Source organism: Rhopalosiphum padi, chromosome 2 (assembly GCF_020882245.1).
Source record: "Rhopalosiphum padi isolate XX-2018 chromosome 2, ASM2088224v1, whole genome shotgun sequence".
Taxonomy (NCBI): domain Eukaryota; kingdom Metazoa; phylum Arthropoda; class Insecta; order Hemiptera; family Aphididae; genus Rhopalosiphum; species Rhopalosiphum padi.
In genome coordinates, this window is record NC_083598.1 from 40367353 (window position 1) to 40385454 (window position 18102).

At 30.4% G+C, this 18102-nt stretch overlaps 1 protein-coding gene across 2 annotated transcripts; it reads right to left on the reverse strand.

The window, feature by feature from the left end:
- Nucleotides 1–3775: 3775 nt before the first annotated feature.
- Nucleotides 3776–14524, reverse strand: LOC132919309 (tyrosine 3-monooxygenase). 2 transcript variants are annotated; one of them, XM_060980773.1, is made up of 11 exons: nucleotides 13806–14524; nucleotides 10318–10429; nucleotides 9123–9194; nucleotides 8397–8465; nucleotides 8253–8303; nucleotides 7554–7699; nucleotides 7117–7457; nucleotides 6668–7000; nucleotides 5349–5475; nucleotides 5017–5246; nucleotides 3776–4820 (listed from the first exon to the last, which is right to left on the reverse strand). In XM_060980773.1, exons 1-11 carry the CDS (start codon nucleotides 13869–13871, stop codon nucleotides 4649–4651), a joined length of 1719 nt encoding a protein of 572 aa, XP_060836756.1. In that variant the 5' UTR covers nucleotides 13872–14524; the 3' UTR covers nucleotides 3776–4648. The 2 variants fall into 2 exon arrangements, with proteins under 2 accessions (XP_060836756.1, XP_060836757.1); XM_060980774.1 differs by lacking the exon at nucleotides 9123–9194.
- Nucleotides 14525–18102: the final 3578 nt, after the last annotated feature.

The window sequence follows — 18102 nt, forward strand, 5'->3', positions numbered from 1 at the left end:
ATGGTAATTTATAACTTTATAAGTGAGCGTGCAAATTATTGTGCATAGAACAGTAACGCCAGTGATGTGACATCTCGGCGCATTTGTTTGATAAGTTTAAAAATAAGTAATAACACTTCTTATTGCTTTTGTTTAAAAATATAATGCGTCCCCCATATTTTAATAATGTATGGACGGTAGACGTAGCACAATTGCCATTTGTTCATTGCATTAAAAAGTTGATAAAATTAGGTATATCATTAATGTATAATATTATATATAATTATATGTGTTATAATTTTTATTTTTTTTTTATCACCATTAATATTATATATATTAGCATAGTGATACATAAATACGTGTTGTATTTGTATAAATTATTGAAATTCTAAAATGTATTAAATTGTGTATAGGGTTCCGCTCGTTAATAAGGATTATTTTTTTTTTTTCATATTGCTTAAATATTAGTGACAAACAAAACTATTAAACATTTAATTAAAATAAAAAAATTTTTTAATAAAGATAAAGATCCATAAATAAATAAATAATTTAAATATAAATAGTATAATATAGTGATTTTAATATAACATTAGCACAGTTAAGTATTTTAAACTTTTTTATTCTCTAAATAATTACTAAACTTAAGCATATAATATTGTCGTTTAGTACAAACAATTTTAAGTTATGTGAAATGTTACGCATTAAATATTTAATTACATTACATAATATATTAATATATTTACATGACAATAAATAATAATATTATTTAATCATATTGTTTAATAATCTTTTTATTCTTTATTTTTAAATAATGATAAATTTGATCCTATTCTGATAATATGTTGGTTAATTATTTGTTTTACTTAATACAATATTTAAATGCCTACTAGTTACTACGACATAACAAAAACAAGAATATAATTATAATAATAATGAAAGTTATAGAAGTACAATAAATAATTGTATTTTTCAATTTTCTACATTAAGGATTTGGTAATATTTCGACTTTAGAACTTAATTTCTTCCAAGTACATAGTTTTTTTTTTTTATGTAACAGATTCAACAAAGAGAATTTTCTTTTGCATTTTCTTATGTTTTTTTTTTAGCTTTTTAGATATTTAAACTTATTTTTAGTATATATGATTTTGATAATAGGTTAATTCATTCTATTATTTAAGATTACTAAACAAAATTAGAACTTCTGAACACAAATTTATTATGCTGTATTTAGTCAGATGGAAACAAAACATGCATGGGTTCATAATAGTTAACATATTTATTATTAAGATCTATGTCGATAAAAATATTTTAGATATTTTTAAAAGCTAATAATTATTAAGAAGAAAGATAAAATTTTTTATTAGCTAAAATTATTTTAAGTTGGTTATTTTAACAAGTATGTAATATATAGGGTCTTGTAATTTTTGTAATAGTTAGTTAAGTTAATTGAATAATGTCCCTTATTATTATTTTATTTACTTAATTATAGTCACTTCTTTTAATATCTATACATAATTCAGTAGGTAGTAAGTTTAGGGCAGAGGTAAAAGAGACTAAATAGAGCTTTTTACCTAAATCTTTTAAAATATATCATGTGTTAGTAATTTGTTCGCAACTAAAAAAATAATTCCGTGCTCATTCCGAAGTTGAAAGTTTGAAATTTGATAAAAGTTACAATCATAATGAAGTATTAACGAGAATGTTATTATACTTCCTCTGTTTTAATTTCCAATTAAACTTCTATACCCATTTTATTTATTTGCAATATGATTTTTGTTACTGTTTAGTGTTTATCATTGAATAATTTTTAATAGTAATTAGTAGCTGTGTATTTTGTAAGTTTTATATGAAACACAAGCAATAGTAGTATTATTCATTTAATGTTGATCTGATTGTGGATTCCATAACGCGTAGAAAATATATTTTTAGCATTTTCCATTTTCTCAATTAAGTTAATAAGAATATTGAGAGTATGGATAATCTATTTTCAAAAATTAAATAAAATATTTTTTATTTAATAACGGTATTATTAATTTTAAATAGTAAATCATAATTTTCACAATTATTTTTTAATAAATTTAAAATTTAAAATATTTTTGAGTTCCTTTAAAATTCAACCAATGTACGATAGATTCTCTACGTTTTCTACAGGAAAAGCAACGTATCGAAAATGAATAGTGGCAAAAATTGTGGTATATATAAATATTTTCTGAGCCAACATTTTTACCATGGTCAAAAGGGTTTTATTATAGTTTCATTCCAAATTTGTTTGTACGCAAAAGTATAATATTTAATATTAAAATTTTACAAACCTACAAAATAAAAAAATTGAATGTTTTAATAAATATTAATTCTTAAGTTGAAAAAATGTGCATATTCACTAAAACTATGAATTTTGTCTAGATATTTGGCGAAAATGAGTAATGTTCTACAAAAGAAATGAAGACACAAAGGCAAACGAATCATTCAAATTTCAAAGTATAGTTTTTTTTATATGTTTAGGTAACTTACAATATGATTCATTTAAGTATCTATATCATTATTTCAAAAAATGTTTACGTTTCTAAAAATATATTCTTACAGTTTTTCAAGTTTTTACATTATTGAATGGTAACCTACCTATTCTTTTTTAATTTCATGCTCAAAATCAAAATATTTTTCGAATATTCCGATATAAAATCAAATTTCTAATGTAAAATAAATTGAAGATGGTTAGAGTAAAGTGGCGCAGGTATACAGTGCAAAATGTTGGTTTACCACTTCACTCTTCCAAACTTTAAATGCTTTTAATTAGTAAATACTAAATAATAAACTATTTAATTGTAAGTACTTACTATTTCACAGAATGTTATTATAGTTAGGAATACAATGAATGATGATTTGTGATTTCTAATCCACGGATATTTGCAAAAACCAATGATAATTAATAAAAATATGCATATGCTGCGATCTGCAGTATTGTTATTCTGCGTCTTCCAATCTCAACCAAAGTAGGTATTACATGGTTAGATCTTACCACTTACCATCTACGCTGTGTAATATTTTTCTAGTACCTTCATTGTTTTGATAGTATGACAATGTTTGCGATTTTCTTGAAGTTTTGATTCGTGTAGATCGTGATTATCAGATTATGTTATAACAATCGATATCTGTATAGTGTATAGTGTGTATACTGTGGTTTAGTTATACGTAATTATATTCAAAAGCAGTAGGAAAATAAATAATTTATTTACAAGTAGTTGTGATTTATTATGTACCTACATATTATGTGCAATTCACTTTAAGTAATAAAACAATGAAATTAAATAATAATAGTAATCAACACCTATAGTGATTGTTCAAATAAAACACATCAGATATAGCCTTGAAATGGAAGATAAACAAAAACAAATTTAATAAAAAAAAAAAGCTATTTTTCATAATTACGACTGATTTTAAGCTTATTATAATGTTATATTATTATTGTTGTTATTGTTGTTTATAAAGGTCATTATTTAATATGTATTTTTTTTTGAAAAAAAATTATATTTTGCTTCATAAAACTAATGTGGCTTTCGTGTTACACAATTTCCAATCGAATGTTTTTGTATTCAATTTGCTTGTAGGCTACATTTTAAGCACTTTGTTTATTTATATCACATATATATATTGTTATATTGACTATTGACATACTCCGATGAATGTTTGGTGCTTATATTTATTTTCACATAACTGTTTAGAAATTGGAGACATTAATTTTACCATTTATATTCTAAATAGAAAATTATAGGAAGATTAAAATACACAAACACAACAATTTGTTTAATAATTATACGTTTATTATAATATAATATTTGATTTTTTTATGAACAATTTTTACTTATCTTGGTAGATAAGAGAAATGACAATAGTTGATTTTCTTTATTTTTTTGTAGTTTTAACATATTACTAAATAGCTTTGGAAACTAAATAGTTTTATAATTGCAACTAAAATAATAAAAGAAAATTTTTAATAACTAAAATTAACATAAAATAATCTTGAACATATAACCTACAGAATATATTGAAGAAACATAAACTTGGTTCTATATTAAACAAAAAAAAATACGATTCTACGCCAAAGACACACGACGCGGTAGTGTCACAAAATATATTAATAATAATACTTTAAATAGAAATAAATAAGAAAATACATACATATTTATAGACTATAATATATAATATGATAAGTGGATATAATAAGTTTAGTTTAATGCTACATAAACATTATTAGGAAGAGTAGATGATTTAAAGTTGCCAAATTAAGTCGATGTAAAAGTTTACAATATTTTCGATATTCAACTACAATAATTATTTGTGAGTACTTTAAAATATGATATTTTACACGCACACATAACTAGGGGTTATGAACGTGTGGTATCTATTAATTAAAGTGTATGAAGCATGAGCAAAATGTAATAAATAAAAATATTATTTCCGAGAGATCTTGCCGGTAGAAAAAACAAAAAGTTGTCCCATCGTCACCGGTGACTAGAAACACGCCGAAGACATACAATAATATTATAAACTATATATATATAAATTATATGTTAATAAATATATAAGTAATAGATAAGTATTACATTTTTTTGTGGAAAAAAATGAATAAATGGTAAATATATTTGCATGCGTCCGGGAGAATTTAGTCAATTTAACCGGATCTCATTTTCAACTTGTTCAGTGCGGTGTTTAGATGTAACATTTCCAAGTTCAATTGTGTCATGAGGTTGTTGAGTTGATCAACTGAGTCTAGGATTTCTGCTCTCTGGGTGTGTGGGTTATAACGGACTTCGAATGGTCGTGACATAGATGAAACCCATTTCCTGTGAACATCAAAATCAATTTCCGGTAAATATTTTGCTTCTAAACCATCGTTTATATTTTATATACCGCGTTCGAATTATATGACTACTTGAATATAGTTTAATCGATAAAAAATAAGTAATAAAAATATAATATTTATATTGTTTTTGGTCTGAGAAAGTATTTAGATGCAGGAATGCTGCAAAGCATATTTACCTGAATTTGTCTTTGGCATCTTCAAAACTTTCAGCGACGAAATAAATTGGCTGGTATTCTTGATCTTGGTACGGTTGGACGGCTGTAATTGATGGTTCGAATGGTCGGAGTTCGGGTTTGCCAGAAACAGCGTGCAAAAGTTCACCGTAAGCGGACAGCAGTCCTGCGCCGTAGGCCTTTACTTCGCCATGTTCCTTGCAGAGACCAAATTCGATCGTGAACCAATATACCTATAAATATTGAAATGAAACATAACAATGAGTATATTATATAACATTGATTGCATAAGTACAACATTGAACAATCTTTAATAATTTATCTGTAATACTTACAGTTGACAGTTTTTCAATTTCTTCGTCAGAAGCTCCAAGGGACGCTAAACCGAGTTCTTGTGAGAACTGAGCAAAGCTCGGATCGGCCAATAAAGGCATGTGACCGAGTACTTCGTGGATGTAATCCCTGAAAATAAGTGTCGTTCATTACTTTTTTTCCTCTAATCGAATATGTACAATTTTATATTTTATTTTGTCTGTTATTATGTTCGAGACCTATTTAAATAACTTTGTCATACATTTACGAATCATTGATGATTTATTATAAAGCTGTATCGAGTTTTTGTACATCTATTGAATAAATATATTTTATGGAAATTACTGGGTAATTTATTATTAACACTATATGCTATTTTATCGAAAGAGCTTTATTTAACCGAATTAAAGTGAACTTAAATATCGCATAAACGGTAGTCGCTATAGATCAGTAAAAGCAATTTTGTCATAGTTGTGCTTAATTGAATCACGGGGCACTTTATACATCGAAGTATAATGGACTTAGGAATGTTCATGCAAAAGGTTTATTTCCCCCATACATAATAGTGCAATATTGTAACGCGAACGGAAATTGTCTCTATCCGTGACATAATCGGCTTGTCGACTTTATTATTCAATTTGTTTCAAAGAGATTTGTACGTAATTCAATACTAAGTATAAATATGTTTAGGTACGTAGATTCTTTTTAAGTGTACTTTAATTTTACCTCGTTTTTCGATTTATTTTGTAATAATGCGACTACTAATAAAATTATTTTGAAATATAATAATAGGTATAAATGTAAAATGTATATTTGTCATTAATCGTAACTAAATAATAAGTGCAATTTAGTTTCGCTAATATTATTGAAATACTAACCATAATTGCTATATATAGAAAAGAAAAAACGAGGTTTCTTGTTTCGCAATAACGGTGATTAGAATAAAGTTTCTAAATTTAATCAATTAAAAGTAATGAAACAAATAGGTAACGACAAATTAATGGTTAACACAATACCACAATAAGTGCCCCGGGATTTGATGCATTGAAATTGCCTACACAGCTTGCCTGATAATGGTATTATGTCGATGTTTAATAATTATTAAATAATATTTCATATTTTTCAATTTAATCTCGTGATATTATTATATAATATAATAATATAATAGAAATAAAACGGGATAAAAAGGTTTCAAACGTTTTATATAGTCAATACAGAATTTTATGCGTATCATTATTGCGTATCATATTATAATATTAAAAACTAATATTGGACCATAGTTTATGATTTAGTTTTTTCAAAAAGATTTATTTTTAACATATTCGATTGACAAGATACTTACGGTTCAGGTGTGTGGAATGGTGATGTTCTGTGACGAATGTACTGCGTGCTTTGGAATACACGGAACGCGAGGCTAGCGAGGAAGTCACGGGCCGTCAACAAACCAGCCGCGGGCCGGAGAGTGAATCCGGTGTGCTTTTTCAAGAATTCGTTCATATCCTTAAGTTGCGGGATCTTGTCTGCTGTGAATATGTTGTCGTCTTGCAGCATCTTGAAAGCGTTCCTGTATTCCATGCAGAAGTGTTTGGGCATCAGGTCCAAAACGTTGTTGAAAACTGCGGTCCATGTACCAACTTCGTCAGCAGTGTATTCAATGACTGGGATCAAGTCGCCACTGTTAATCAAAAAGTACGACATGAATATTGTGAAAAAAAATCGTTATAAAAAATAAGTACAACGATAAAAATAATCGTAAATAAAAAAAATGATAATCTAAGTGCTATAACGTACAATTTATAATCGAAAGCAATGTTGGCAATTTCCTTCCTGCGGGCGCGGTATACTTTGTCGGAGAATCCGGGGTGGTTCATGTCCAATTCCGGTTCATATTTGGTCATCAAGTGGTTGCAGTTGTCCAAGTCACGGGCGTGTCTCGGGAACCACGGGTTCTTGACGTTGATGTTGTCTTCAGCTAGAATCGTAATGCTTGCCAATGTAGAGCTTTGTCTAAGTATCTTCATTAATGCTAATAAATCTTTTCTCGTCATATCCACTTTGGCCAAAATGTCAAATTGAACTCCTTGTTCCTTAGACGGCCTTGACTCTAAATGGACGACATTACCTTTTCCGTTCTGAAAATATCACGAAATCGTTATAGTATTATAAATCCTAACGACAAAAATCGTAAATTGTCACAAATAATATTTAACTGTTCCAAGTCAACTTACTTCGATTACTTTCAATACCCGGGCGAGTGAATTGATACCTTCGCGCAGACGCAATACCAGAGTAGCCCTTTGTATGGCCATCTCCGCATCTTTGTCTTGGCTTGCTGCCTTTTCCAATAGCACCTCTTCTTCGGTAAGTCCGGCATCTGTGGATACAAACGCCCGACGGCAATGTAATTAAAATCTCTCTATTCGGCGGAAATGCGATAATACAATTCCGGAATCATAAGGGACGATGAGTGGGCGGCAGACCGCGCAATTTCCTCAATGGCAAAGTGGCGCTGTTCCGGTTCTTTTGCTGCCCACTCTACTGTATAATCGGTACTTATTTCGTCGGCATAAGTGATTTGGTGTGTCAAAAGAAAAATTGATAAAGCTACCACGTTTTATGCCATTTTGAAAAGAAATGGCCAGTGGGAGATGATAAAATTGAAGTATAAAGAAAAAATGTTAAGATAAAAAAAAATAAAAATATGTGAATGTGAAAATATTTAATAGCATAAACGAATTAACCACTATATTAAATAATATATTGCAGCACGAAAATTTGATTTTATTCAATACTAAAAATAATAGTATATTTAGAAAATGTATTTTAAAATTAAAAAAATTAAAATTTTGTTTGTTTATAAGGATAAATTATATGGGGCTATAGTTTGCAACTACTAATACAGATTTAATAATCTTAATTATATTTACCTGAGTCATCATTGTCGGACGATACTTCAGATGATTCGGACGATTCTACTTCTAATAAAAATAAGCCAAATAAAAATAATAAATAAATCATTGCAAACATACAAAACTTCAAATAATAAATAAGCGTTCAATCAAATAAATTACCGAGTTCGTGATCGTGATCAATAGATTTTTCTTCAGATTCAAAAACTTGATCGTCGTATTGATCGTTAACTAATAAAACAAAAAAAAAATAATAAAACAAAAAATCCATGCAACAAAAAAACTAAATAAAATGTTTATTAATTTAAAAACTTTATTGTTTTTGAAACTTTTCAGTAAATAGATCTAAATAAATAAACTATTCTATTTATTATAAATTAGTCACCCATATTTTGTATAGTTAAATTTATTACGGTGTAGATATTGATTACATAAGTCAAAAACTGTAGTACCTCATTCAAATTTATTTTTCTTATAAGAACATTTCAATTGAAGTTAAAATAACTAAATGATTTCCTACAGATATTATATTTAAACTGGTTTTAAATATTTTAATTGTTACGTTTTGTATTGTCATTACGATAGCTATTACACAATAAATAACTTGACGGTCTTAATTATTATTACAATATTGCAATGTTAAAACTGTATAATGAATTTATGAAGCGAAAAGTGGTTTTGTTTGAATGTAGAAATAACGAGGATACACGTCATCGATAAAATAATTAAAATAAAACAGAATACAAAAATTGTTTGTATTAGGTAAATTTGAATTTGGACGCGTTAAATGATTCAAAACGAATTGCGTCGAAAACGCCGCCATCATAGATGGGAAAATTCAAAATGAACGGAATTACGAAAAACAATAAAAGCACTATATCCACTTACTTTGAGCTTGGTGTTGACGTTGAAGTTGGCTGGCGAAATGCGCTACGGCTGCGTCGGTCGCTAAAGAAGCGTCTAAAAGCCATAAACAACACATTGTAGCCATTTTATCGTCGGATACATACATGATGGTAAGATGGGTATAAAATATAATGCAATATAATAATAAATGAAAAACTACAAGCGACAAACGATAGTGTGAAATAAAAATAAAAAAATTGTAAAATATATATGAAAACTAAAATTAAAAATTAAAAAGAAAATTATCGCGATATAAATGGATGATTGATGTAATAACAACGTGGCGACAAAACGATTAAGATGATATAATTTAACTTAGGTAGAAAACGAAGAAAACGAGTGGTCGTTGTCGTCAGGACGAATGTCCGGTCCGTCCGGACGTATCATATATTATATTATGCAGAACCACGTAGTGCGTCGGCGACGAAATTGAATCGCGTTCCGATCGGCGTTTCCGAGATTCCGGTGGAAGAAGCGACCGGCCGAGTGACCCTTAAACAATGTCAACTACAATTTGTTCCGATACGTACATAATAACGTCGTCGTACACATGCTTTTACCCGTCGGTGGCGGCGCGTACGTACTCGTATGTTTTTACGATCATTATAATAATTTATCATTATACGACTGTTGTTATTATTTTTTTTTTTCGTCGCCTATCGTTTTAAATATTATAAAATTTATTATATATATATTATGTATAATAAATTATGCGATGCGGACGATTCGCAAACGTGAGCCAATGTTTCATCACCGGAATTATGGCGATTCGGAAACGACCAAACGGGTATATACGGCACCGACCCCATTGCCATCGCGATCGTTATATGTATTACGATTGTGCAGTGACCGCGTTGATCTTGAGCGTCGGAAGCGGCCGTCAAGGCTGCAGCGCAAATTATATACTATCTACATTATTTTATATAAATATATCTCATGATCACGGCGGGGAACCTGTTCGGTGGCCGGGTGATCGGAAAACGGAAATACTGAGCGCGTGATAATACTAATTATATTTTTGTTGACTCATGGGTAAGTTTTGTCCGGTTTAATTATTATTCGTCGGTATTTTTTATTTTTATTCTGGTTTTTGGCTGGTTTTACTTCCGTTGTTATTCGTCCTTTAAAAACCCAACCCAACCCCACGAATTCCCCGTGCATGCAATCGTATACTAACCATTTGCCAATTGTCGAGCTTCCTCCAACACGGACTGTTTGGTCTGCTTCACGACGATCGTCTCGAATCTGGCATCGTCAACGAGAGAACGTCTTCTCGCTGGATATCCGTTCTGAAATCAATGTACAATTCGTTCGGTGAAAATTTTGATTATGAAAAATAATATCGCGTGTGTTACGGTCATATACATAATATAAGACGTGTCTGCAGTGTACTTAGCGTAAATAACCGCGACGATTAAATTATAGACATGTCAATATAATTGTGCCGCGGTACACCTATGAACTCTGGGGATGGGAGAACAATATATAATACGTACAACACAGTCCATAGGGTACGTTGTTACACCGTTTTCACAACTAACCGTTTTTTATTCAAAAATCGTGTTTGTAATAATTATTATTATTACATATAATATTGTTACCGCGTGCATTGTGTTGGAATTACCTTGAAAACTTCCCAGGAGAATTTATACATATATATTGTTATGATATGCGTATTATCAAAAAATTGGTTATGTGTTAAAAGGAGAAAAAGAAAAGAAAAAACAAAAAATAGGAAAATATCATGTAAATAATCGAGTACTATAACTCGATAACAATAGTTTAGCGAATATGTATATGTATATATTGTACATGTATGAACACTCGGCGCGGTGCAGTGATGTGTAGTTGACGTATCTGATGACGTGGATTAATAATAATTACCTACTCGGTGTCAGATTTTAATTCGAAAACCGTGTCAAAAACACTAAACAGAAAAAGAGTGAGAAAGAGAGAGAGAGGCATTATATATAAATTTATATATATATATATATATATATATATGTGTAGAAAGAGAGACGCTGTTGCCGACCCATGTTGGCCTGTAGAGGTTAAAAAAAATTTGGCATTATTATTTCGCCATTGTAGTGTATAAAAATAAGTAAATAGTTTTTTTTTTGATTTGGCGCAATGAAAATATATAAATATATATATCATATAAGTATATATAAATATAATATATATATGTATTGCGTTTATATATTACCGTCCACGTTTTCTTTTGGTCACGTATATATAATGGACCGTATAAAAAACACATGAAACGAAAATATAAACAAGTGTGAAGTGAGGGGTAAATCCGGAAAAATTGTTATTCTTGACACACGTCATTTCATACAGCGGCTTATGGAACTTTTTCCTCGGCGTATAGTGATTTTTTTCCGTTGGAATTCGAAACGAGATTTTTTTTAAAAGAAAAATATCTAATCATTGAACATTATCCCACAATTGGAATGCGCGATAATTGCAAACCGTTATGATCTGGAGCACGAATTATGCCAGTAAAAGTTTACGCTTAAGCTTGTAAAAGGCCATCGTTGTAATATTATTATATAGCTATTCGGCCTCGGGACTCCGCGTGCTGCTGCATCGGTATCTTGATTTTCACAGAGCCATTACACGCCGCCCTTGTCTCTTTACAGAGAATAAGAACGGGAGAGTAAATATACAAAAGGTTTTGGGTCAATGACGTAGAACTTTTAGATGCAAGTAAAAACATCTTTTCAATAATGAAATTAGTGAAAAAACGAAGAAAAAAACCAAACATAAAATAAGAATCAACCCGACATAATAATTAATATATAATATTAATTGGCTAAATAAATGCTCAGTTGTTTCTTTTAATTGTTTACTCGTTTTTTCGCCATCACTGATAAATATAAAAACGTCGCGATCGCCGAGATTATAATATTATACACATCACATATACCGACTATACATATATACTTATGTATATACATGTACAATTCTTAATAATAATATCGTTAAACCTATGCGGTTTGCCTTGACCTAGCTGATGCACTATTATATTGTAGGCGAAACAAGGGCGTCCCGTTACCGGTTGGATGTTATCGTACGGAAGGACGTTGATACTATTATTATTATTACTATTATTATTAAATGACGTTTCCCCTTGTGAACTCGCAGTATGACGACTAGGACCAATTCTAATAATAGATGTTTTTTCGGATTTATGCACCCGTGAATAAAAGATTATAATGTCTAAGGGAAATAAAGAAAAATTCAGATACGAAATATATTTTCTCACGTGTAGTGCGTATAACGATGCTGTAATGCGTATAAAACTAAACACATTATAATTTATAGCTGCACTATATATCGTAAAGAAAATGAAAGCGTTGGCTAGTGACTACGTGCATTTGCACGGCCTGTTAATGAACGAAACGAGCGAAAATAACATTGCATCTAGGTACACAGAATAATAGTAATAAATGTGTTGGTGACTTATTGGTCACGTCTGTCGGTCACTGGTAATTTATTAACTTAATTCTCGATGAAGTGTGCTGTTAATGTTTATTAAAACTCGTGACATTAAAATAATATAATCGTATAATACAAAATATGCAATATATTGTAACCAATAAGTATAGGTATAATATTTTAAACCAAACATTTTTTTTTATATAATTACTCCCGTGCATGAAATGCAATTTATATACATGTACCGAACGTGTATCTGCAATAATGTTAGAGGGTTCATGAATATGAATTTCAAAAATATATCGTTAAATTTTGAATGTAGATCAAATAGAATAATCCGGAAATGAAAAAATTCAAGGCTCCCGACAAGGTAAAAAAGGAGAGGTTTTTTTCTTTCGAGCGGAGAATGTATTACCTAATATGTTCTCGATATTCTATATATTATAAATTATAAATTTATAAATAATCAAAATATTTTAAATCCTAATAATTAAGTCGACTTTCAAAAAGTCTAATATTGAAAAATTATATTTTCCTACACTATTAATCATAGAATTAAATATAATTTTAAAACACAATGTTAAATAATAAACATTCATTTCTGGGTGACTTGGACGGTGGAACGCAAAGTGTCGAATATAATACAATATAGTGAATAAACGAACACGAGAACATTGTTTGCATACACAAAACGCCGTCTTATGGTTTGGTCACTTGTAACAATAATTATTATCTAAAAGGATTTAAATGCGGAATTTCAGTGTGAAACAACATATTTATATTATTAATAAGAATATATTTGAATAATTATAGAAATTTTTTTTATTATAATTCAAGAGTTAAATATTGAATATGTTATAAAAGTTAAAATATTTATTGGTTATTTTTGTTTTATTAATTATATTTATCAAGGTTCAAGTACACAACTAGTCTAATATAGCTTAAAACCGGTATAGTATTATAATTGTTTAATCATATATTTGTATTATAAATACGATGCGATGTATTTTTAAAAAAAAAACCCATAATGTTATGCGAGAACATTTTTGAAAATAATTTATTCAGACATTCAAAATTATGCCTGTTTAATAAACCCGATGTTTACGTTTATGCTACTAGGAACTACTATTTTTTTTGTCTCACAAAATACAAGGAAATGCAGAACCTGTTCGTTTTCACAGTGAACGGGAAAAGGAAATATAGTTACGAAACGGCGGTTATTACCTCGATGCTGTACGACTTGTTGATGGCGAACATCTCTCGGCTCTTCTGGGCTGCTGCTACTGCCATTGTATCTGATTGTGGTTTCTTGGTGCTGACTTTACCAAAACTGTGTAGCAAAATGCCGTAAGCTCCAAACTCCAGTGTAAATGATCACCAAGAAATATCGCGGCGCGCGACGAAATCGATTTTATCGGCGGATAAAAGAAAAATAACAATAACGGTCAAAGCTGATGTCTCGGCTTGATCGCGGGTCGACAACTCGTCTAGTTTCGTTTGAGTGGTTTTTAATAACTCTGCTGTGGCAAGAGTTACAGAATAGCCGTATAGTGTGGGTCGTTTCTGACGGATCGGAAACGGTTTTCACGGGCTACTAGATTTCCTCTTGAAATCGACAACAAACGGAAACGGTATATGTATATGCGGTGTACGACTTCTGCTGGCTTGCAACTATTACGTATACGACGACTGGGGCGTGCGTATAATAACGATGATGGCAGAGGTTCGTAGTGTATACCGGATCCGGTTTAGGACTTCTCGGATTATTCCTTGCGCTGGCGGAAAATCGGAAAAACTGAACGTGAGTCGTGCAGTGGTATAAGTCCTCTATTTGTCGCTATGTATATGCGGAGAACCCGAAACAATTACGAGTATATTTACGTCGACCGGCGGAGAACGCGCGTCACACGTGCACTCGGATGCGAATGAAAAGACAACCCCGTACCGGCGGTCCGGCTCCTTATATAAAGGGACATCGGCCGAGCGCGCGCGTCGAGAGTCCGCTCCCCTCCCCCGGATAGACCGACGTCGACCGCCCACCGACCGCCGCGGCACGTCATGACGCGACACGCACGCACGCCGCCCGATGGGAATTTCCACGGTGCCCACCCCCCCTACCCGCCCGCCGACGATTTCCATGACACCGCAGCCGCCCCACCGCAGCTGCCGACCGACGCCGTCGTCGCCGCCGCCGCCGCCACACCCTGCGCGCTTTGCCGGATAACCTTATGGCCGTCGCCGTCGCCGATCGGACCGCGCGATGACATGCCGCACGGCACACGATCGGACCGAACGTCGCGCGGCTTTTCTCGCTGTCGCGCGCGCACATCACTCGACAGTCATAATATTATTATCATTATATCGTTATACGTATACATTATATTAATTATTATACATTATCGTATCATCCAGTACACTCGCGACGTGATTTACACTCGATATATTGTTATTTGTTATTGTTGTTATATTGTTGCCGTGCTGTCGTGTGAACAATGCGATCGCATAACATACGCACATCATCGTGATACATATATATTACGCATAAATATATATATATATGTATAGCACGGGTAATGATAATAACAAATTATAATTATAAACATTATGTATTTTCGTGCGTATATATTATTATTATTATTATTACAAGACCGTCGTGTCATCGTCGATTTTATTGTCGTCAAGTTCGCGGTAATCGACGCACACCAATACGTTAATAATATATTATTATTATTATTAGCGTTATTACCATTATTATTATTATTATTATTATTATTATTATTATTATTATTATTCCGTCGCCGACCGCGACGCGTACCACGCGCGAGATTTCGCCGTTCTCTCGGTAGTACGAAACCCAATACTGTTCGGTACGTTATTCTTTTTTATGATCTCTTCCTCGCGATATCGTAATTATTTTAATAATATGTATGATATAGAGTGTAAACACCGCGTTATTGGAATTATTCATAATAATATTAGTCGTATTGGTCGTATAATATATTAATATACACAATATACGTCACACGCGGATGATAATATATTCATTCCAGATAAATTTTTTTAAATATTACGTAGGTAGGTATTTTTTCCCGTATATCCGAGTTGTGCAGTATAAATAACCAATGTCACCGTTGTTCATTATCGTTCGTTTTTCATTCGTTAGGGAGCTAATCTGCCGGCTACCGCAGCTATATATACTTATTAAAATAAATATACTTAATAAATATTATATTCGTGATTCGCGAACGATATCATCATATAGTTGTTTTGTATATAATACCTATATGATCTGCGTGATGGCTATGTCGAACATAACATTTTTTATAAACAACAAGACGAACTCGTATAGAATTGTTTAACTGCAGATTTCATTCATAATCGGTAAATTTTAAGCAAAATCTAACACCAAAATATCATTATTATTCGTAGGTGCAATAAGACTGCATATAGTTTTTGTGCTTCTAACAACATAATAATAATATCAGTATATTATTGTCACGATCACGGAGGTATTCTGTTTTTGAAATTTTAAGTAGGTAAATAAAAAAAATTACGTGTGTTTTTTTCGTATTATATTATAATATCGTTACATAATGTATAACTAATGTATTTTGTTGAATTTAAATTGCATTGTGTAAGTCTTTTTACACCTAATATAATGTGTTCTATACGATTATTTCCTGAAGATATGACAAAGTATCACTATTATATCCTGGTGTTATATTTAAGTTTAATTTCTATTTTCATAACATACTAATGCTTTTGGAAAATATTTCCATCAAGATACATAAACATAGGACATAGATTCAACTATAGCTCAATTTTTATATAATTATAGATATTAGAATCATAAAGCAAATCATAGGTTTAATTATAATATTATTTCCTTTTGGTTTTATGTATTAATATTTTATGTTGCCTATAATATTATATGGACTTGAAATTGAAACCAGATTGTCTATAGGTGGAACTTTGAAGATCGTATTTTAAATTTCCTTATCAACTTTTGAAAAAATTCCGAAATCAAATAGAACCATCAAACAAATGTATTTTGGTTATTTTGTTGTTATTCAAACAATATTATTATAATACATTATAGCAAAGACCTTCACACGTTAAAGATATCTACTTAATATTTTCACTTATTAATTATTATTCATCTATCTATTTAAGTACTTTATATATAGACGCGTGTTATAATTTTTGTGAAATATTGACCATGTTTATTGTTTGGTATGTGTAACTAATAAGTAATAACTATTAGGTATCTGTGTAATAGATGATATTATGATATTAAAAATCTCGGCATTTTGCTACCAATTTAGAAAAATTGAAAATTTAACGCTGACGATTTAAAAGTTTGGCTAAAATAGAATTTAGTTATTAATTATAATAAAATGAACTAAAAATTATCTGTAACACAGCCTTACCGTCTTAAAACATGGTTAGGCGAGGTTTATCGCATATCGTAAGTATTTTTTTTATCGCTTATCAGCTATCTTTAAAAGTTTAAAGTACACCTACCTGGTTCCTATATAAAGTAAAGTTTTACATAAACAGATTTTGATCATGATGATTAATCATATGTGTATTTATCGTATAATGATGTAATACAAAAAATTGACATGTAGTGTTCTGTTTATACATTTTTTAGGCATACGATTTTTGCGATTAGTGAATAATATATTTATTATTGGTATTTTTGTATAATAGGTAGCTGTGTATATTATCTAACTTCTATTCTGCAGCACTGCCGGGTGAAAATATTCTTACAATTAATAAATATGTAATTGAATATTCTAATTAAATCGTATATCTCAATTATATATAAATTATAAATAATCTTCAGTAATAGCTATATTACAGTGTTTGCATATTAAATTATTATTATGATGTCACTGATTGGTATCAGTTCTATTATAAGCTACTAAATTATTGAATGTGTTAATCGATATTCTACTGCGATAGGTATATTATATTAATCAATTGCATTTCTAATTCGTTTGTAAATAAAAACAATCGTTTTCTAGTGCTATAAATGTAATGTATTATTGTTTTATTTTTGTACACGACAAATTACGTAAATAAATAAATATATATATAAATAGATAGATATAGATAGATACTAGTTAACTCCCGTGTACTTCAGTGCCGTCCAAAAAACACATCCATGTTAAATTTGGTTGCCTAATTCTAACATTTAGCGTATGAGGCAAAATAATATTTTTGGTTTTCTGATTTGGCGTATAGATAATATTTCTATATCAACTTAACATAACTATTCCGCCCGACGGTGCATTTTTTCAATTGATTAACCGATTATGTATAATTCGTTAAAAATAATCGCACAGCACTAAACGTTATTAAGAGGTAATATTGAAGTCATTAATCGAGGTAAACACCATTCTATCTTATAATGGAGACCAAATTACACGTCATATTGATTATAATTTCATCAAAATCGGTTGAGTAGTTTCGGAGTGTATATCGCGGACATACTCACCGTACACCAAATTTTTAT